The sequence below is a fragment of the Sceloporus undulatus genome, chromosome 6, assembly GCF_019175285.1.
Source record: "Sceloporus undulatus isolate JIND9_A2432 ecotype Alabama chromosome 6, SceUnd_v1.1, whole genome shotgun sequence".
NCBI classification, from domain to species: domain Eukaryota; kingdom Metazoa; phylum Chordata; class Lepidosauria; order Squamata; family Phrynosomatidae; genus Sceloporus; species Sceloporus undulatus.
In genome coordinates this window covers 35,085,323-35,108,881 of record NC_056527.1, presented here as the reverse complement: position 1 = coordinate 35,108,881, position 23,559 = coordinate 35,085,323, and the positions used below count along the sequence as shown (strand labels likewise).

The 23,559-nt window shown below is 37.2% G+C and overlaps 1 protein-coding gene across 6 annotated transcripts in view; it reads left to right on the top strand.

The window, feature by feature from the left end:
- Positions 1-23,559, top strand: part of THSD7A (thrombospondin type 1 domain containing 7A) — a 293,837-nt gene that overhangs the window by 189,170 nt on the left and 81,108 nt on the right. For all 6 annotated transcript variants that reach the window (XM_042475198.1, XM_042475201.1, XM_042475199.1 and 3 more), the window contains 5 exons: positions 5,018-5,209; positions 13,517-13,751; positions 15,368-15,483; positions 18,131-18,263; positions 22,437-22,540. In XM_042475198.1, the coding sequence (XP_042331132.1) occupies positions 5,018-5,209; positions 13,517-13,751; positions 15,368-15,483; positions 18,131-18,263; positions 22,437-22,540 (780 nt within the window). The remainder of the gene's footprint in view (positions 1-5,017; positions 5,210-13,516; positions 13,752-15,367; positions 15,484-18,130; positions 18,264-22,436; positions 22,541-23,559) is intronic.

Genomic DNA, 23,559 nt, shown 5'->3' with positions numbered 1-23,559 from the left:
CACTCCCTTGGAGTGTAGTGGAGTCTCCTTCCTTGGAGGTCTTTAAACAGAGGCTAGATGGCCATCTGTCGGAGATGATTTGATCTGGATTCCTGCATGGCAGGGGGTTGAACTGGATGGCCCTTGCAGTCTCTTCCAACTCTATTATTCTATGATTCTATGATTCTGCATCCTTCTCTCAGAAGGTTCTTACATCAGATTGGCTTCCCACCCAGTAGCATTTCTTGAGTACTCTGTTGACTAGAATTATTTCTGTTTATTTTATATTACATACATATGTGTATTGACTCTTCAGGCTCTATAGTAATTTAATTCTGAATATTGCAGTGAAGTCCATTATGTTCTGCTTGCAATCCAAGCATTATTGTCAGGGTTTGTTTTTTTTATCTGGGGTTTAGGCTTTATCAGAGGCTGGGCTGATCTCCTTCGGATCACTTGGAAAAGAATCAAGACAATGTTGTTTGGCAGTGATTATAATGTAGGAATGATGTTTTAACAACATATATTGCAATTGTTTTATTCCATTTTGTAGATGAAATTAGAAATTTCCTAATTGATGGCTGTTTCTTCACTTATCACCCTCATTCATATCATATCTTTTAAAGGCTAAACATATTTTCTAGAGCCATATTAAGATGAGCCCCAAATTCTAAAAAGCGAGGTGTATGCTGCAATAAGAGAAATAGAGAAAAATAAATCACAAGGAACAGATGATATGCCAATCAAATTGCTTCATTACACACTGACATAACCAACTCTAGTGCTAACAAGCACTTGTCACCAGATATGGAAAACAAAATGATGACCAACAGATTGGAAACAATCAATATACATGCCCATCTACACAAAAAAGGAGATACAAAAGACTGCAGCAACTATAGAACCATACCTCTCATCTCCCATAAAACAAAATTATGCTCAGAATTTTGCAACATAGACTCCACCATACATGGAGAGAGAAATCCCCAAAGTCCAAGCAGGGTTCAGGAAAGGAAGAGGCACTAAAGACCACTTGGCAAACATATGATGGAAAATGGAGCATACCAAAAAAAAAGAAAAAAATCCAAAAGAAAATCAGCATGCGTTTTATAGAAAATCTTTGACTGCATAGATCACAAAAGGCTATGGAACACCCTCAAAGACATGAGAGTCCAAACCCATCTGATAATCCTGATGAGGAATCTGTACTCACAACAAGAAGCTACTGTCAGAATAGAACATGGAGAAACAGAGTGGTTCCCAACTGGCAAAGGGGTCAGACAAGGCTGCAGCCTTTGAACCTACCTGTTCAACTTATATGCAGAATATATTATACGTAAAGCAGGCTTGGAGGCATAAGAAGAAGGAACAAAAATACTGTAGGTGGAAAAATATCAACAATCTAAGATATGCAGATGGCACCATACAACTAGCAGAAAACATCACAGACCTAGAGCAACTACTATCAAAGATCAAGAAAAAAATACAAAAGCAGGTTAACTGTTGAATGTAAAGAAAAGAAAAATAATGACCATGGAGAAGCTACAAAAATTCAACTTAGACAATGAGGAAATAGAAATAGTAAAACAATTCGCATACCTGGGATCAAACATTGATACCAATGGTGACTGCAGTCAAGAAATGAGAAGCAGATTAAGAATGGGGAAAGTGGCTATCAAAGAACTAGAAAAGATCCTAAAATGCAAAGATATCCAACTGAGCACAAAAGTTAGAATTGTAGAAGCCATTGTATATATTACCATGTATGGATGCGAGAGCTGGACAGTTAAGAAAGCAGATAGAAAGACAATCCATTCATTTGAGATGTACTGCTGGAGAAGTGCTGAGGATCCCATGGACAGCCAAAAAGACAAACAAATGGGTCCTAGAGCAGATCAAGCCAGAAATCTCCCTGGTAGCCAAAATGACTAAACTGAGGCTGTTGTACTGTGGTCACATCATGAGAAGGCACAGTTCGTTGGAAAAAAAAAAACAATAATGCTAGGAAAGATGAAGGGACGCAGAAGAGAGGAAAACCACATGGTAGATGGATGGACTCTATTAAGGAGTCATGGATGCGAAATTACAGGAACTAAGAAGAGCAGTGGAGGGTAGGGAGTCTTGGAGATGTCCAAGGGTCCCCATGGGTCGAGATGGACTCGAGGAAGGTTAACAACAACAAAAATACTTTCTAAGGACTTTGCCCTTTAAACGTGGTAATGCTTTTTTTCTGGCTAGATATGCATAGGATTGTGCTGTTTAGTAGTCTTGTTGGCTTTTCTCCATGAGAATATAAACTTATTTGCTGCATGATTGCCCTATTCAGAAGTTCTCTAAGTGTTTACAGTAAACCCATTAAGGTGGCTCATACTAGCCATGCTCTCTCTGTCTCTGCTGTTCCACTGAGAATGAAAGCTTTCCTTTTCAGTCCGCCACTCTTAATTTAAAGAGATCTGTAACAGAGAAAAGATTATCACATTCCCCTCCTCACATGCTTATTGTACCTCCTTAGGGAACACCTACATAAGGCTCAAGCATTCAAACAGCAGCTTTTGTTCAGTAAACGTGAGTTTCCGTGAAACTAGGGTAGCCTTGCAGGTTTCTAGTTGCACCCAGAATAATTAAGCATTCCCATATCAGCTGTGTGCCTTTTTATCCAGGAGGCTCAGAGGAACTCATATGAAGCAAGACTAAGGGTTGGTGGTTTTTTTTTTTTTTTGTAAGCATATTCAATAAAGTGTGGTGCTATTGACAATAGCTACTTTATGCTGAGATTTCTGCCAACTGATGGCGATCCTTCTGTTGGAATTTCTTTCACAGCACATGGTTGATTGCTTCCTGGGTAGCCTATTACATTATGAAATAAAGTGTGAGGCCCACAAAGGTCAAGTTGTTCATAAAATTATTAGTGATATATAAGAAACAATTCAATTTAAATTGCATACCTGCTCTCTAAGAATTTACTAATGGAAATTCTTGCCATGTTCCATATTGTTGCCTCCAGTCAGATAAGACTTGCCTAGTGGTAGTCTGGATTTGAATATATCACTTCAGTATGTAGTGGGTGACAGTGTGTTATTGCCTTTGGGTAATTTCAATTTTTAAAGAGGTTGCAATCACATGCTGCTGCATTTTCCAGCTGCCAGTCAAACTCCTGTCCTATGTGGAAATACTGGGGGGGGGGGGATTTGGGAGCACAGCTGCGACTTCCTCTGTACCTAAACTATCTCTCTGTCATATAAGATATATGCCAACTGCCAACATTTCATCACATTTTGGTGTGACCAAAAAATAAAACACTTCCCTACTTTCAGCATGTTTGATAAGAATAGCTGTTTTTTTCATGAGACAAACCATAGATTTAACTGAAAGCAAATGCTATAAATAACAGATTTCTTCCCGCAACAGATTTCCTTAGCATCAGGATTTCATTGACTAAACCTTAGACAATTAAGCAATATTGATTTCTGTCTTGAATGTAATAGTTAAATATATTTTTAAAAAACAAAACAACTCACATGTTTTTATATCATAATCTTGCATTTCCTAATGAATATATCTTGATTTTATTAAAAGATATTGTGGATTATTATTGGGGGCGGAATCAACCTTATGTAACCACATTATCGTATGACTCTCTCATCACATTCTGTATTGAAACTACTGACTCCCTGAACTGCAGAGAAATCTCTAAGGAAAAGCCACACATAATGTTCTTGAGCCATTTGCCCCTTTCAAGGTGACACAATGTCAAAACCTAATATAAACAACCAAATTACTCCGATATTTTAAGTATTTACTGTGTGGTTGCTGGAAGATGAAGCTGGATCAAAAAAAAATTTTTTTTTAATGTTTCCTCCAAAGAATTTTTACTATACTTACAGAAAGAAGCCCTTGTACCAAACATTACCTTAAATTTCAAATGTTTACCTGCATGTAAAAATGAGAAAGTATACTTATATACTAGAAAATGTACACAGCAGTACCTAGCTTGAGGTTTATAGTTTTGCTTATGATTTGAATGAAACTAAAGTTAGAATGGCAACACCTACAATCAATGGAGCTTATTTCATACCACACTGCATGCAATACTGACCCAAACCAAACTAAGTCAAGCTAAGTACAGGTTGAATATTCCTTATCAGAAATGGTTGGGACCAAAAATGTTTTAGAGTTCAATTTTTTTTATTTCGGAATACAAGTAGTGTAGTATGTACCTGTACTGTATTTGTGTGGCTGAAGAGTGACATGAGAGATGGGAGAAAGACGTGGTTAGAAAGAGAGATGTGGGTCTATGAAATGGCAGAAATCCACACCTAGTGCTTGTATCAATCTATGCCTCTTGGCATTTCACAGATCCTTCCATCTCTCTCTAGGCTCACAAATACAGCATGCATTACACTACTTGTGTATTCCAAAATCAAAGCCTTAAAGTATCATGTTGGAGCTCAAAAGATTTAGGCTTTTGGAGTATTTCAGATTTTGGATTTCCGGATAAGGGATGCTCAACCTGTGTAAATATCAAGTCTGATTAAACTTGTTGCACCAGTGTATTCTGGGGGAGAAGAAAAATAGAAAACTGAAGTGTTTGGGAGGCTCCAAAGTAGTTAATGGACTAGGTCCAAAATCTCATTGAGGTCTGAATTTGCATCGTTTTAGATAATTTTCCAGCTGATACAGAAAGGGGAAGAGAGAGTGGGAGATTATTCACATGGAGGTGCTCTGTAGTTTTAATTTAGTTTCCTTGCTAGTTTTTGGCCTAATAGTTCCAAACCATAAGTATGCATTTCTCCTTCACCTTATTTGCAGATTAATTTTAAATGCTTGAAGACATTTGAGTGTTGTAATACGTGTACATAGGTAGATGGAGAGATAGAATGTATGGTATAAAGACATTTTGATGACTAATCAGTTTGTCTTTAAAAAAAAAACACACACACACCAAAATCTAATTTATTTGTGTTCCCATCTGGCTTGAGACCGTTCAATTTAAGTTAAATTAGCAATGATAGACTGCTACTGGCTTTTTCTTTCCCAGGAGAAGAGATTGATAGACAGCTGTGCAGAGATGCTATCTATCCAGTCCCCATTGTCTGTGAAGTTCCATGCCCAAAGGACTGTGTTCTCAGCACATGGTCAGGATGGTCTTCCTGTTCTCACACCTGCTCAGGAAAAACCACAGAAGGAAAACAGATGCGTGCTCGCTCCATCTTGGCATATCCAGGTGAAGGTAAGGTCACGTCCTTCAGCAACCTTGGTATATATGACTGAATTCCTAATATAATCTTTTGAACACTAATAGGGAGTAATGAGGAATGGTCAGATAGTATAGCTTTGACCTTTTAGGTATTTTTCCTGATGAATTACTATCTGAAGTATTTTTAAAAAATATTAATCTGTGTTTTATTGCATTTTCAGAAAAGGTGTTCCTCCACCTTTTCAAAAAGGACAATCAAATTTAATTGGTGTATGGACTCTGATGTTATATGTATGCACATACATAGGGTCTCAGGAGACTGTAAACAAATTAAACATTGCAAGAGACATCCATAAATTAAGATGTTCTACACAAAGCTAAGCATGCATACCCAATCTGTGAGAGAATTTGATAATGATATCACTGAAACAAATGGGCAACTCCATTGCTGCAGGAAAAGAAAGTGTATTTAAATAATTTTAATTTAAATCAGAACAGTACTTCCAAGTTATGGATTTTCAGTCCTTGGCTATTAAATGTTTGATTCTAAATGATATTTTCAGCCAATGTACTCATGAAAATGGCTCCTGGCCACTGCCAAGATGAATCCTAGGAAATAGTAATGATGACTTTGCAGAATACTTAACTGGTAAATTGCACTCTGGATCTGTGGCATTCTCCTAGCCGTGGGCCATTTCAATACATATACTCAATCTTTCATGGGATGGGTTGGTCTCACAGATATGCTTAAGAATTGACAGTTTCAAGATATTAACTTGCTTAGCTAGAACACAGATGGGAAATGTGTTGCCTTTCAAAAGTTGTTATGCTGCAACTCCCATCATCGTTTATTAATGGTTATTGTTGTTCATACCATAAGTTCATGGCAGTCACAATCAAGAAACTGCTGGAAAGCCACACATTCCCCAGCCCTGGTTTAGAAGTTAACAATAGAAAGGGTTCCAAAGGGAGGTTAAGGAAAAGACTATGTTACAGAGAAAGGTAGGGAAAATATGGAATCACATTTAAAATGACGTCTGTGGGTATGTTTAGGTAACTCTCTATTCTTGTGAATAGTTGAATTTTACTGTGCTTTATCTTATATTAACAGATAAATACGATGTGAAACATAGGCCCGAGACAGATGGGCTGAAAGGAGCATGGCGGCCGTGATACTAGGGTAACGGACCGTGCACCAACTGCATGGTTCCTAATCCTAGTACGGAGTGGTGGCATACTAATGGTGCCATCCCATGTACACGGGCGCCACCATTGTGACGTAAGCGTCATTCAGTGTCTGCAAGGTTGCTTATGTCGCGAGTGCGCCAGTGGCGCACTCACAACGTCACTCTGGCACCTTAAAAAGAACTCAGAAACACCAGGTTCTTTTTACTCCAGAGGGAAGCCGTGCAGTTTGGGGGCTGTGGCTTTCCTCTAGAGGGAAATAGGCCACCGCCAGCCCTGACATTCTGAAAGGTATGGACCGGGCCATAGACTGCATCCACACTGCAGAAATAATCCAGTTTGATAGCACTTTAACTGCCTTGGCTCAAAGCTATGGAATTTTGGGAATTGTAGTTTGTTGTGGCACCAGTGCTCTCTGACAGAGAATGCTAAATGTCGTGCAAAACTACAGTTCCCAGAATTTCCTAGCATTGAGTTATGGCAGTTATAGTGGTGACAAATTATCTTATTTCTGTGGTGTGGTTGCAGCCATAGTTACTTTCATAATGTAAGGAGGCATTCACAGAGATAACAGCTTTAAAAGCTTCATTCACTTAGAAGGATGATGGGAGTTGCTTTAGTTCAGGGTGGGCAACTGCAAGCCACCTCCCAAGTTTCACTCCAGCACCTCCATAGGCTACACTGTTGTGTTGGGGTACACGAGAGATCATTCCCTATCACTTCCAATTGTTACTTTGGCTGAAATCCAAACAAATGGATTAGGGCAGGGGAAGGCAAATTTGCATGCAGTTCAGGGTGGGGAAAAATGCTCTTTTTAAAAAAATTGGGCATGGCTCTGCGATTCTGTGAGACTGCTGGGGGGGGGGGGCTTTAGGGGCCAGAAAAGTAGGGCTCAGGATTCATGTGGTCCACAAGCTACACCTTCCTCATCTTTGCTGTGAAGGGACTACTATGAACAGACTTTGTACATGGCCCAGTTCTTATCTAGGAACATGAGAAATTAAGCAGGCTCGAGTATGATCAGTAATCTGGACAGGAAATGGCTTGGGAGAATTGTGTAAAAATATGACATCCATACAAATTATAAATAATTGTATCAAAACAGTTGCATGTGTTCTTAAATAGTTTTATTAAACCTGAGCACTGGAGACTGCATAGAATTTATGAATAAAAGATCTGCCAGAACCATAATATCATTTTGAAAGTTGCTGACATGTCACTTTAACTTCCTAGATTAAATTCCAAATTCAAACCATATCAGTTTAGATTATAGCTTTTAAGCTTTATTTCAATCAAATCTATTGTCTTCGGCATGGCACTAAATCCACTTTGGAATTTTGCCGTGTGCTGCCTGACAAATGGTGGCTGTCTTTTCACCTTCAGCAGTATGTGGTAATATTTTACTCATTGCAGCAGTATATGCTGTCATTGTTTTTATAGGCCACAGTCTACTGGAGGCCATTCCCTGTTTTCAGTTTTGGTAATAGCTGTCGATGTCTGTAAACTGGTTGTTTCATTTATTTATTTGTATCATGCCTTTTTCCCAACTCAAGACTTGCAGTGGCTTACAATAGATTTTAAAACACATAGTTTTTTTAAAATTGCATTTTATTCTTTTTAAAAATTAATTAAAATTTACTGAAATCATAATCCATTAAGAAAAGTTAAAAATTCATGAATACAATATATATCATGGAGCAAATAGGTCAAATCAGTTCAGGTCTTGAGATGGGGGCAGAGGAGGTTGTTCTAAAAAATTAACAAAAGTCAAAAGTCTTCTCAAAAGGCATATGACATGAAGTGGGGCTGTTGATCCTGTCTGATAACTTTACCATTAATCAGGTGTTACAGCTCTTTTGTCATCAGTTCTCCATGAGTAAGCAACCCATCTTCCAGTTCTGTGCTATCTCCAAATGAATAATAGCAGGAAGGAAACACATTATATATTTTTATTTTAGGTTTTTATTATTATCATTAAATACGGACTAAGGGCAAGGGGAAAGGCGTTGGTTTGTGATACTTGAAATAACTGAAAGTACAGAGACCCAAAATTGATAAATCTTATCACAATGTAGGCCCCATACAGACAGGCCAAAATAAAGCTGCTTCGGCTCACTTAGGAGGTATGCTGTTTCAATGATGCAGGCGTACTAAGAGTCCAGAAGCTGTGCCAAAGCTGCGCTCTAGTCCTTAGGACTGGATTGTGGCTTTGGTGCGGTTTCTGGACTCTTAGTACGCATGCATCATTTAAATAGCATAGCTCCAAAGCTTTATTTTGGCCTGTCAGTATGGGGCCGTACTCACCTGTGTGTAAATGTACCCATACAATCACAACCCCTCCAGCACTTAGAAGATGTGCTACCTGTACTTCTAGCTAACTTAATTGGAGTAAAGTGCCATTTTTAATGCTCTTTTTTAATGCTGTTTTTAACTTTTTATCGATATGCTTTTATCTGTATTGTAAGCCGCCTTGATCAAAATATTGTAAAGGCGGGATATAAATAAAATTTATTATTATTATTATTATTATTATTATTATTATTATTATTTCTCTATCAATTTCAAGGAGAAAAAAATTACAAAATAACAAAAGTTAAAAAGTATTTAAACCAGTGGTCTCCAAACTCTTTTGGGCTGCTGCCCCCTGTTCTTCTTGGGTGACAACCCTAGTGCCCCGCCGCCTGCAAAATAAATTGCTTTTCAGTTTAGCCCCCAAAGGAGTTAAAAATATAATTAAAATTAAAAGATTGCAAAGCTAATCATCCAAGACATGCTTATTGATGGGATTTCTTCCAAATTTCCCAATACATTTTAAATACAAACATGTGTCTTCAGGGGATAGTAAAAAAATAAATTAAAATACTATGGGAAAAATGTTATAACCATTTACTATGATCCCCATCTTAGACATATTGTTACCACTGTTTTCATCTTGCAACTGTCAATTCAAAATTAACACTTAATCTCTAAATAAGTGCAGGTCATATGATTTGTATTACTTGTACTTTAAAGGGACGGTTCATAATTTGCTGACAGTCCATTCAAACCATATGTTCATATAATAATAGAAAAAAACTAACCAGATGAGTCTATAGGGACTAAAAACAGAGAACTGGCTGGAGACCTGTTAGTTAGTCCCAACTAGAATGGATCCATTCAGTGAATTATTGATTGGGAAGTCAACACATAGGTAAATCCCATTCCTTCAGTGGTTTTACTTTAGGTAGGTAGGATTCAGTCAATTTTTTTTTTAAAAAGCTAATCAAATACATCTTTTCTTCATCTAAACCAGCCTAGTCCCAACCTGGTGCCCTCAGTGTACTTGGACCTGTTTCATCACCCTCAGGTATTATGGACATTAGCTACAATGGCTGAGGACTATTCTATCTGGAGGTTCCCAGGTTGGGAAAAGCTATCTAACCTATTATCATTTGATGTTGGCTCTCCATGATCTCAGTCTTGGGTAAATGTCTTCTGCAATCCAGCTACTGTACCTGGAAATGTCAAGAATTGAAGCTGGAGTTTTTTGTTGTTGTGGGTCCCTCTAATCTTATGATTGTGGGTTATCATACAATGCATGTTTTATTTCTCCATGTCTTATTCCATGATTTAGCCAACTGACTAAAACTGAAGGTATTGAGAATCTTAGAGATTCTTAATGACATTGTTTTTTTGAGGGCAAAAATATTTTTGTAGACTCAATTTATTTACTTGGCAATGGGCACTAGATAAATCTCCATGGAATATCTACAGTATAATGCCTACAAAAAAGAAAAGAAAAAGGAGTTAGTATTAGATTAAGGCAGCTTGTGGGACAGACATAAAACACGTTTCCTATTCCGTGGGTGTACATCCCCACCTGCTCCTCCTTTCTTCTTTCATTTATAGCCTACCCTTTCCCCAATAATAGGATGCAAGGCAGTTAACAAAAAATTGAAATAAATATAGTTAATAGCACTTAGAAAGACAAAAGTAAAAGCACATGAAAGGTATTGCTAAAATGAAATTAAACCATCCATAGAATTAAAACCATTTAAAACATATCAGTTAAAAGACAAAAGATAAAAACATTAGGTGAGTAGGTCATTGATAGCATGAGGATTTTGTAGAAAGTAGATCTTAGCAGATTTCACACTCCATAGTTATGATGTTCTGACTCCACTTTAACTGGCATAGTGTCATCTTATAAAATCCTGGGATTTTCAGTTTACCAAAGGTTTTCAGTCTTCTCATCCAGAATTTACAGAATTTGTACTGCATAAGATACTGCTATGGTAGTTACATTACCATAGGGCTGTAATTGTATAGTGTGTAAGGGCCCTTAGGCAGAATGGAATCTATAAACCACATCCGCTCTAGAGGTAAGCTGCATATCTTGACAACCCAGCTTTAAGCCCCTGAAGTCTTTAAAATATTGCTGAATTTCAGCAACAACCTTTGGGGGAATTGATGACGCCAAATTTAAATTAATACATTAGTGGGGAGACAGTCTGAGAAGGAAAAGGCCAAATGGTAAATGATTTGGAGGAACTCTGCCAGAATGCATAGGCTGATTTGGGTATTGCTGACTTGCATTGGTTTTCATTTTTACAGCAAAGCCTCTTCTAGACAGTTGGAAGTTTTTCAGTTTTAAAATCTTAAGTCACATTTATATGTAAAGTAGTAGCCAGGATATGTTTACGTCCAATTACTGGGAAACAAATTGTCTCTCTTTCCCAAAGCCAAAGCTTTGTCTATAGTTTGGCAAGAATTATCCAGGCAGACTTCTTTTCCTGATGCTGTACCATGTTTACATCTCATAACTTTGCTTGTTTTGAAGACAGTGAATAGTTTATTTTTTAAAAAAACCCTTCACAAGTATAACTGTCAAGAAAATTTCTTATAAACCACCAAAGATATCTCCTCACTATACAACTATAGTGCTTTGTTACCAATTTTACTATTGTGGTCCCATCCAGTAGAATTCTGGCTTTGTAGTTTATTGGGGTACTTAGAATTTTTCACCAGAGTGCTTTAAGTCATAAATTACAATGGGGTAGACTAATTCACTGTAGAAGACATATCTAAATGTTTCACCAAACTACAAATCTCACAGGATTTGATGGAGCCATGGCAGTTATGATGGTATCAACCTGTTATAACTGCAGTGTGGCTACATTGTATGGTCAAGAGTCAATAGGCAGGCTAAAGGGGCATATATTGGATGGGAAGCAAAACTGAGGTGTTTTAAGATGGAGCAGATATGTGTGGCTTCCTGCCCTCCACTGTAACTCTTTTCCATCCTCATGAATAAATACTATTCTGGTTGACTTCTGTATCACATGGCGGTGGCGGGGGGGGGGGGAGTGGTCCTTTTGACCTTCCTCTCAGGCAGCCTCTTGTGCCTTTGGCTAAAATTGCTTTGCCAAAGTCATTGAGCTGATGTACCCCCAGGCATTTTAGAGTTTTCAGTGTAGTCTGATCAAATTAAATTATGAGTGGATGTAGGTAAGGGTAAGACAAAATATAGTGCAAAAGAAAAAAAGCTAAGAAAAAGTGAGTCACAAAAGAAAGCTACCTCAGCAGGTGATTAAGATACGGTAATACATACAGCTGAAGGCCATTTCCACCTCAACTGCTCACAAATAACCCTGTAATTGGTTCTAGGTCTTGTCCATATTTCAACATATAGGAGATTATTGCATGCCTCTGTGCCTAATTCGGCCACATCGCATACCTGAACCAGACTCCTGGCATACTTTTCAAAGAACAATACTTTCTCATTCTTAGAAAAATGCACCACGAGTAATCTATATGTTTGATTTATGTTCCTTCAAGGTGTCATGCCCACACTTGCCCAGATTATATGGGTTGGTTTTCGAAGACAGCTTTTTCTAAAGCATTCTCACCAAACATAGGCCTAGAAGCATTTAGCTGATTAAGCACTTTAATGAATCAATTATAGTTTAGACAGTAGTTTATCAAATATTTAATGTTCTGTGCTATTCTATGGGTGTGTTCATTCAGTTACTAATGGGTGTAAAACAAAAACAATTGAGATTGTGTGATGTAATGTGGGGATGGACAACTGTGACTCCTTAACAAATCAGAAATATTTGCATATTTTTTTCCTGATGTATCAGCATCTGACATCTGCAGCTGTGGTTTCCCTCTCAAGTCTAAAACTCGAGGGCCAGAAACTGATAACTAGGAATGCCCTCTGGTGATGTCAGAGAAAGCAAGTCCTGGTGATAGTATAAGAGGCTAGTCTACATGCAAGTGTACTATGTGAACTGATGCATAATTTCACACGTTTGTATTGACAGTTAATTGTCTTCACCTTCCTGTGCAAATTTGCATCTGTTTGCATCTGTTCACCCTCTGCCAAAAATGCACAGCCATCTGAATGCATACAAAGCAGATGGCCACATGTGTGATAATGCACATTTCTGAGGATTTCAGCAGTACTCTGGTAAAAACTGCAAATTCTTTTTTCATGGAGTTTAAGAAGGGTTTTGTTTTGTTTTTTGGGTTTTTTTTTTTGAGCCAGAACATACCATTTAATTTTTTTAAGTTAATAATGTGTGTGTGTGTGTAAATACATACATAAACATAGCTGTACCAAGGTGGCAGTTGTTATTAACATGGTACAGATGACTTTTATTTAGAGCAGTTAGAGCTGGTGGAAGCTGGTACATCTTTCCACAATAATCAAATATTGTATTTCTGTTTTACTAATCACTCTAATAAATACATACTTTTAAGTGCTTAACCCTTTTGGAAACAAATTTTCTGATGTGCTCTTTGATGCTATAAAATCATGTGTCCATATGTATGTGTGAAAGTTTCCATACAGAAACCCAAATAACTGGGGAGGAGTGTGGCCCAATATGCTTTTTCTCTAGTTTTTTTCTGTATGTAGGGATGATGATGAATAGAGGAGCATTCAGTCATATAGACTCACACCTGTAGTCTGAAGCACTGAAGCCCAGAGGCTTAAAACAGTGACAACTAGGTTTCAGTGCTTTTGTTTGATTTCACTTGTCCTGATTAAAATTTCATATCCCAGCAACAAAGAAGTGAAAGCCAAGCCTGTGTGTTTAGCTTGATCTTTTAAATTATAGTTTCAGTGTGTTCTCCTTTTACTGCTGTGCACTCACGTGATTCTTCTTCCAGGTGGACTTCAGTGCCCAAACAGCAGTTCACTTCAGGAAACACGCAACTGCAATGAACACCCATGTACAGTGTACTATTGGCAGACAGGAGCTTGGGGTCAATGTATAGAGGATGTCTCTGTGTCAGCATTCAATTCTTCTGCTGGCTGGAATGGGGAGGCCACTTGTGCCGTTGGAATGCAGACAAGAAAAGTCATCTGTGTGAGGGTCAATGTGGGACAAGTAGGACCCAAAAAGTAAATATCATGGAATTGATTATTCTCTCTCTCTCTCTCTCTCTCTCTCTAAATCTCTCTCTAAATCTCTCCTCCATCCCCTCCTTCCATTTGTACAGCATAAAAATAAGCACCATTTATAAGAAACAAATTACCTTGGTGGCTCATGAAATTTTGGCATTTCCTTTTGTTTCAAGTTTCCATACTTTCATACTTTGCTTTTTTGACTAATGGAAAGAGAGCTGATGGCAGTACAGAATGGAAGCCAGCACTGTGAAACAGAGACAGATAGGTAGAGAGATCTTGTAGCACCTTTGAGACTAACTGGTAGAATTCAAAGGTATAGCCGTGTTAGTGTGTAGAATCAGTACATAGAGAAAAGAAAGAAAGAAATTGGCAGCATGAGCTTTCATAGACTTCAGAGACAGATAGGAGCTAGTTGATCCCCTGAACCATTATGTTTATGTCATTTAATAAGTTTTTAAAGAGTAGAAGAGGTACATGGAAGTGCAAATGGGAACCATGTTTTCAGCTCTCGTTAATAGAAAGGATTACTTTGATATGACAAAATCAATATTATTGGTCTTACTTTGAAAGTAACAGACTTCAGCAAATTAGTTTAATTTGACCTTGAATAAGCTTGTACATCAGAGAAAGGAAGTGGGGAGAAAAGGAGGAGGAAGAGAGGGAGGAAAAGACAGGAGACATTTGTTTTGTTTTGATTATGCTGTTTTAAATTGTTTGAAAGATGCGTAAAGTTACTTTTATCAGATGCTACTCTTACCTTGTGATCATCAAAAATAGAGTGGTATTTTGATTGATTCATTGATTTGTTAAATTGTAGTGTAGTTATATTCTTAGTAATTTGTTTTAAAGGAAATACAGAATCTAGATACAAATGGTTTAGACAATAGATAGATTTCAGCACAGACCAATTATATCACTGAAGGTTCCCTTAGGCAAGGATTAAGATGAACAGCTGAGACAGGGAATAAGATGATGGATCCACCATATGGTAACAATTTTGTTTTTAATTTTTGACAGTCAATGACATATAGTAGATTGACAGCCCACCCCCTCTTGGTTCAACTAAGATGCCATGTGTTTCCCAGGAGAGGATTAGATGTGGGTTCCTCTTCCCATTACATGCATAAACAGAAGAGCACACAGATAATACTTTCTAACCATGGCACAATTAGTAAAGCTCACCCTAACCATGGAAAAGCTGTAATGTATATATACATCCAGCTTTCCTCCTCCTCATTAAAGCAAGTCATAAAGAATTGGACCTGTTTAAAGATGTGACAGTTTTGGCACCATGACAAATTATTAAACCTTTGCTAAAAGTACGTGGACAGAATAGTTCTTTTAGCAGTCATTGGGATAATTGGAAGCCACCTGGAATAACAAGTGTACAGACAATATTTTTATATCATTGGTAGCTCTTTTGGTGAAGGACGCCCACAAGAAAAGCCGCCTGTAGGTGCATCAATGCGAGATATTGTCCTTCTATCCAATTTCTAAAATCCTAATTATTGTAACTATGTCTTAGCCCTACAGCCATGTGATAGCTTTTGAATATTTTTTTTCAATATGATATACTTTTTAAATTTTTGTGTTGTCATTATTCCTTTTAGGTGTCCTGAAAGCCTTCGACCTGAGACTGTAAGACCTTGCTTGCTGCCCTGCAGGAAAGATTGTATTGTAACTCCATACAGTGACTGGACACCTTGTCCTTCCTCCTGTCAAGAAGGTACTGATGCTGAGTATTTACTGGTGGACATCTTCTGGCCCAACTGTCTATCTCTCTAAAATTGAATTATTTTGTTATTTAACCATCTGCACTCTAGGCAATAACTCTTGTTTCTTCGTTCTAAATCTTTAGGCGCCATTAGAACTTAGTCCTCTTAGAATCTGAGATCTGAATGTTCAGTAGAGTGAGAAACACTAATGCAAATAATTTTAAAATTATTTCTTCTTTGCTTTCATTGTGCCTTCATTTTAGTGGAAGTTATGGTCAAGTCTCAATGAAATTAACAGAGTGGTTACGATGTAGCAATATAGACTGAGAACAAAGATGCAAATAGCTGAAGCCCCTTAGAACATAAATATTTGGCAAATAAAGATTTTTTTTAACTTTTACAATATATTTTGCATAATTCTAAAGAACGGAATTATAAAAATAAGTGATTCTTAGTGTTTCTTTTCCATTAAAACAACACATCAAATAATCCTCTGCATTGTATTTCAGCATATATTGCTACATTTTCAGTGCTACAGCTTTTTCGAGTCATTCAGTATCTTACTTTCCTTTTACTTTTCATTTGCAACTCAGTTATAATTACAGAACATGTTTTAAAAATAAAACTGACTTAGCATCCCTTCTACATTTCTGCCTTATCAATTTTTTTCTCTTTGGGGCTTAGCAAGAGACATCCATCTTAATATGCGCTATCATAGCTGCAGTCAATAATATAATTCCTTGTTCATATGTGTTAATCCTCCTGTGGCATATGGTTCTTACTCATTGCCACCTATTTTCAAAAGCCATGGGATTGTTCTACTGAAAAGATACCCTTTATAGTTCACAGTTAATGCTCCACGTTGTAAAAAATGAGGGAAATACAAAGTCATTTTTACAACCGTACTGGTTACTGATTAGAGCATTCTCTAACTAATGAAGGATTAGACAGATTAAACTTGTAACCTTTTGAGAAAAATAAAGAGCATGTGGAGACTTAAGGAGGAGTCTAGAAGGTTTAGCATGATGGCTAGAGAGAGAAAAATGGAGCATATTCCTTCCATTGTGGCAGGCACAATGTCATCTATAGTTTGGCAGTATTAGAAGCATCTACACAATATTTCAAGCGATTGTTCTTTACTAATAATATGGCAGTTATAAAAACTCTGTGGTCATTATTATTTTTATGCAGAGAACCACCGCACAAATAAGAATGTTGATGTGAGAGGAGAGTAGCCAAACATATTAAATAATAAGATAGGCACTTCCTCTAATGAACTTAATAGTGAGGCAATACTTATGTTTTTGTACTTGTCCATTCATGACAAAAAAAGCCCCATGTTTGTTTTCAACAGACTTCAACAAACTGTTGTATCTAACTAATGCAATATTTTTGGCTGTAATAGGCTTCCAGAAATGTACATGTATGCATACTTTTTAAAAGATGGATTGAATTTTTGAATTTTGGGAGGAATTCATTCAGGCTACCATTTTGAAATCAGCAAATGTTTATGATTCAGGCACATAAATTGGGTTGGATCCTGCCTAAGCCAAATCACTGAATCCACTGAAGTCAATTGGACTTAAATTGTATAATCAAGTCTGCATCCTGGAAGATAGAATTTTGTCCATTGTGGTGGTCTACATGTATGATTAAAAAAAGTCTGAAAGCAAAATTTGAAGTCTGTTCATTTCATTTTGGAAGAAATGTTGTGTTAGGCCCCAAATTTTTGTCTGTACATAACAATGAAAGGGACAATATAAAAAGAAAAAAAGAAGGAATCATGTTTTATATCAAGAATAGGGAACCTGTGGCTTGCCAGATGTTGTTAGACACCTATTATTTGAGACTATTGGCTGTAATGGCTGAATCCAGTGGATGTTACAGTTCAGCAACATCTGGTGGCCACAGTTTCCTCGTCCCAATTTTATATTATTATTTGTAACAGAGTATGGTTTATAATAAACACAGGGGGAAATTCCCCAATGTTTAAATATACTATATTAACTTGTAGGGTACAGTTCTGTTAAGTAAAATAACATAGGCATTACATCTGAAAGACTTTGAAGATGGGTAATTTTCATTTATAAAGAACTAGAATATGAGAGATGAGATAGCAGCAGGTATTTCTTCATATATATTTGTTGAGATCCTGTATGAGTGTTACGTTGTAGAAATCTCTGCATGAGGAGACTACACAATCATTGTCTTGAACGGTAATATTACACAACTAAATGTACACTAGAATATGTAACTGAATGTACAACTGAAAGGTATAAGTTCATCTGCATATGAATTGCAGGTGCATGCACAGCTAAATGCGCAATGGCATTCCATGTGTAAACTTTAGCTAAATGCAGAGGTTCTGCATCAAATAAAAATGCCCAGCTTCTGAAGGGGAATTTATACAGAAGACAACAACAGGTTTCTGGCCATTGTATGTAGGTTTTGCTCAGCTTTTATTATTAAGGTCCTGTATCACATATTGACCTGCTATGATTTTTATCCTTTTCAAACAGTTTAAAAAATTTATTAAACCTTTGAGCCATAAATTTGTTTATTTGCTACAGCTTTTTTCTTCTCTTTTGTGCATTACTATGATTCCAATATGTTGGTCATATGTCTGAACTGGAGATGCATTTTTATGTTTGTTTGCAGGGAGTGCTTCAGTAACAAAACAGTCTCGACATCGGGTTATACTGCAGCTCCCTGCAAATGGTGGTCGTGACTGCCCTGATACTTTGTATGAAGAAAAGGACTGTGACCCCTCTCCTGTCTGCCTGTTTTACAGGTGATGATATTCATGGACAAATGTTCCTTTAACTTCTTTCGCTATTGAATTCCTGAGAAAAAATATTTAATTTAACCCCCTCTTTCTTTCTTTCTTTCTTTCTTTTCTTTTCTTTTCTTTTCTTCTTTCTTTCTTTTTTTGAAAATTGGTTCCAACTAGACATTAAAAGGAATATGCATTACCTACTACTAACATATTTTCTATCCTGACAGTGGGCTTTCCACTAAGCTATATGAACACAGCAGTCAGACATGCAGATTAATCCCATGCTTACTTTCAATGACTAATAATGAAAAAAAAAAGCTATTATTGCAAGATATGGAACTGAGGAAGAACGCATACTAGGACACCAGTCAAAACACTTAAATCACATCACTTTTAAATACAGACTAGACAGTTTGTCTGGTTTGGTCCTCTGGGAGGGGAAGGAATTAGTTTGTTCCCATAGGAAGAGAGTATCAGCTCTTTTGAATTTCAGTATCGCCTACCTTTTAGCCTTAGTGAATCAGGTTTCTGTAATGCACAACATTGTTACAGCCTCGTAGTTTTGATCTGAGTATCTCACAGTTTAATCAAACAGTCCTTATTTTACAAATGTGCTTTGCTCATAGAAATTGCCAGAATTTAGAGTTCTTTTAATAGGTGCTGGGTCACTGTTTAGGTCATGCATGACAACTGAAAATTCCTGACCATAATCTCAGCCCAGCCATCATCTTTTTCTGGCTAATTTCATGGTTGCCAACTGTTTTTCCTGACCCTTTCTTTTGTCTTTATCAGCAACAGGACGTGCAAACCTTAGCCAATGAACCATTTACAGTTCTTTAACAAATATTTCCCAACGTAGTGATTTCCAGATTTTTTTTTTAGAGTACAGGTCCCACTCATCCCTGTAGCTATGCTTGCTAAGGATGATAGGTGTTGTGGTCCAGCACATGTGGAAGGCATCCATATGCACAGATAGCAAAAAACTCTTTCTTTAAATATAGGCCATTAAGTGTTCAGAATAGAAAGTCCATCTTAAAAAGGGGGGCTCATACTTCTTAAGGGAACTCACATTTTGCAAATGAAAATGAAAATAATCTTAGCAACAAAAAGGAACAAAAATTTTAAGGGGGCAGTTGACACAGGATTGTTTACTGCTTCTTGGAAGGGGATGGAGTGGAGATGGATACTGGAAGAGGGTATGACTGACCAATGGGAATCCTGGAGCTCTACATACTGCAACATTTTGCTGCAGGTACTAGTCATCACACTTGCAAAAATCTACTGATCAAGCTACAGTTAAAGGCTCACAGTAATTAATCCTCAATAATCTAAGCCCCTCAGGCTGCTCCTCTCCTCCCCATAATGTAAATATATACATATAAAACACTGGCAGAATAAAGCTTATGTCTATTATATAAATATTATATCATTACCATTACTACCAGTACTAAGATATAGATGTAACATGTGAAAAAATCTAGCAACCCAATATCTTCTAGGACTTTTGTGGTTGGAGTGCATAGCAGCTTGTGATGGTGATTGCTATCTTTGGAGCAAAGGAGTCGCAGAGAGCAGCAGAGCCACAAAGGAGCTTTCTGAGCTCTGACATTAATTCCTTCTCCCCATAATGGGATATTGCCAGAGTTTCACAGGCAATTTGTCATCTTAATTTAGCAATTGAAAGAAGGCTTGTTGAGACAGTAGCATGCTACGACCACTTACAAATGCCATAGTTAAGCTCATTTGTGAAGCAACGATGAATCCATCATATTGTGTCTGATCGTATCAATCAGAGAATAAGGTTAGCATGCTAGATATCTTTTTATATGATGATAATGTAATAATGGCTAAGTTTTGGAAATCTGGGAAATAAAATATTGCAAAAAAAAAGTGGAAAAGATCAGGTATGGCTAATGCTAGTGATGGCAAGGCCAGAGCAGTTGAAAGAAGAGTCGCAAGACCCATGGCTATTATGGTTTTAGCATGGCAGGTGAGGAAACGTTGGTTCTCAAGATGTTGTGGCTTACAGCTCTCATCAGTCCCAAATAGCATTGTCCGTGGTGAAGGATTGCAGACCTAAACATCTAAAGGAGAAATGTTTGGCGCCCATTCTACCACACTGTCCTGAACACACCTAATCTCATCTGATTTCAGAAGCTAGGCAGGGCAGATCTATCTTGAGATAATAAGGGAATACAGAAGATCTCCATTTGGACCAGAAAACCTATTTAGATGAGATTTCAGTTTTGAAAGAAAAAAGGGAAATAATTTCAAGTTCATTTTAATGACTTACTTCCAAGTCTGCTCTTCCTCAGTTCAGAAATAGGCTTGCACCCAGGAAGTCACAATTATGATTTGCTAAGCAGATTGGCTAGCCATAGAGCTACCTGTCACTATGCTTTCAGTGCTTGAGCAAAAGTTAGTGACTTATAGCAGCTGTTCCCACAGTAATTTCACCCAAACAACTCAGGTCTGTAGGTATGACTGACAGGAGAAGGAGAATAACCAAGCTATGTAGGTATTTAATTGTGAAGAGTCCTATGTATTCTTTCCTAAAATGAATGTGAAAAAAACACCACCAGTGGTAGAAATGCTGAAAATGTTGAGATAAAGTATATATATTTTTAAAAAAATGGAAATTAGAGGAAATAATCTCACACAGTCTTCTGTTTTGTTTTGTTAAAACTTTGAGCAGCACATAGTTAGAGTAGCCTTTTGTGTGAAATGTTTATTTGTAAGATATAAATATATACCAAGCAATAAATAATTGAATGGAATACATATCTGAATAATTCTGTACGCACTTATTTTAATAATTTAAATGTGGCTGTCTCACCATTCTCTTACTCAGAATGTCATTATTTTTGTCGCTATTATTATTTTTGCTGGACCTGCATTTTCTATATTAAAACGTAGAGGAGGAAAAGAAAATGTTGCAGCTATAATTAAAGTTACCACCATTTATCAAAGCATGATGGAAGGCCATTTTCATAAAAACAAATTTAAAACTTCAGACAATAGGGTACATGCAAATAATTATCTTGATTTCAATGTTAAGTTTTGCATAACACAACTGGAGGTTAAAAATTGAAACTGTGTTGTGTGGTATGGTTCCTGGTAATTTTAGGGATAGCTTTCTGTCTGTGAATCTGTGATTTATTGTGAATAAAACAGTTTGCTGTATAAATCCTTTGCTGTATAAATTTGGAAAATACTTCCAATATGGGTACACAGATGATGTACTACAACTGCTATCATCACCTGCCATTGACCATGCTTGCTGAGGATGATGGATGCTATCTAACAACTATAGGTTAAAGGACTGCTCCAGGTTCTTTGAAAAATATTTATATTTTTATTTTGTAAAAATCATTTTAAGATTCTTACAGAAACATGGCATTTTTCATGTATACATTGCATACAGTATGGCAAATGCATGTTTCTAGCTGCAAATATCAAACAAATATAAATATAAATATAAATAAATGCATTGCATAGCCAGGATTGTATATCCCTTTTGGGTGTTCCTTGAGTGATAAATACATACTGAGATTGCATCTAAATGGCAGAATTAATGCAGTTTGATACTGCTTTACTCCTCTACATTTTAATATAGAAAATGCAGGTCCATGACTCAATGCTATGGAATTTTTGGATTTATAGTTTTGTGAGATATTTAATCTTCTCTGTCAGAGAGCTCTGGTGCCACAGCAAATACCAGGATTCTATAGGATGGAGTCATTACAGTTAAACCGGTGTCAAACTGCATTAATTCTGCAGTGTAAATGCAGTCTGGGGCTACAAACAAGGAGCTTGTAGGGCACTGTACAAAAGGGAGCTGGGCCTGCTTCTTAGTTTAATGTGCATTACTGAAAACTTGAATCCTTCAAAAACATGACAGAATGAAGAATTGCAAAATCTGGAAATGGAAATCATGAAGTAAGTGTCACTTGTAACAATATCCAGATAAAAAGCCATATCCAGAGAAGATAAACGGCAGCCAAAATATGTAGACTTTTTCTTTATGTAAATGAATAGTAAGTTAAAATTAAGAAAGGGAACCAGATGTGGAAAGTGATGTTTAAAAAGGACAGAATAGTCTTAATAACGTTACATTTGCGCATTAGCTCAGCTTAAACTCTGATAAATGCTGTGGCTTGTGTTCATGTGGTCATTTTCTTTCTGCAGGTGGAAGACACACAAATGGCGCAGGTGTCAACTTGTACCATGGTATGTTCGCCAAGATAGCCCTGGTGCTCAGGAAACATGTGGTCCTGGTCTACAAGCAAGAGGTTAGCATAATTTAACTGCAATTTATGCTATCAGTCAGTATTGCTGATTTCTCAATAGGGAGACCTTGCATTCTTCCAAAGTGTCATGAAAATTTCCCTGCGTAGGTAATAAGAGTTAGAGCTTCATTTTCTTAACAAAAAGAAGTTTGTAAAACAAAGCAGTCCAGTCGCATGGATAACTCAAGATGCCTTATATTTTTAGAATTATAGAACTGAAGCTAGTCATATTAAATTTTCTTTCCAGTTTAAATTTTGCCTCTTATGTTTATTTGAGGATAAATTCAGTTACAAATTTCTGATCCTTGTCAGGGCTTTTATGATGAAGCTGTGTTGGAAAGTATTGTTCAGAGGTGTCCACTTCATTCCTGAAATACCTTTTCTAGGCCACTGTTGTTCCACATGCTGGCAGTTCTCTATTAGCATGAGGTCAGCACTTGGTTTGAGAAGGGACGGAGCATGGTGTCAGTCAGCACCACCCTGCTGCAAGCTGCCAGAGAGCTGTGGCATGGCATTGGTAATAGTATCATGTCAGGGGGCAACCTGGTACCAGTAAGCTTCAGGTGAAGTACTGCAGAAACTGTTACATCCATCAACCCCATAACACCTTTGGGGTATATGTTCCCCAATGTATTTTGGAGAAAACTGTAGGGTCCAGTTTTAATAGTACTAGACCCTGAAATGTAAATCAATAATTTCTCCCTGCTGTGCTTGTTGCCGGCCCTGGAGCTGGTTAACAGTATCAGTGTTGTTAGTGGTGGAGCTGTGGCATGGCATTGGTAATAGTATCATGTCAGGGGGCAACCTGGTACCAGTAAGCTTCAGGTGAAGTACTGCAGAAACTGTTACATCCATCAACCCCATAACACCTTTGGGGTATATGTTCCCCAATGTATTTTGGAGAAAACTGTAGGGTCCAGTTTTAATAGTACTAGACCCTGAAATGTAAATCAATAATTTCTCCCTGCTGTGCTTGTTGCCGGCCCTGGAGCTGGTTAACAGTATCAGTGTTGTTAGTGGTG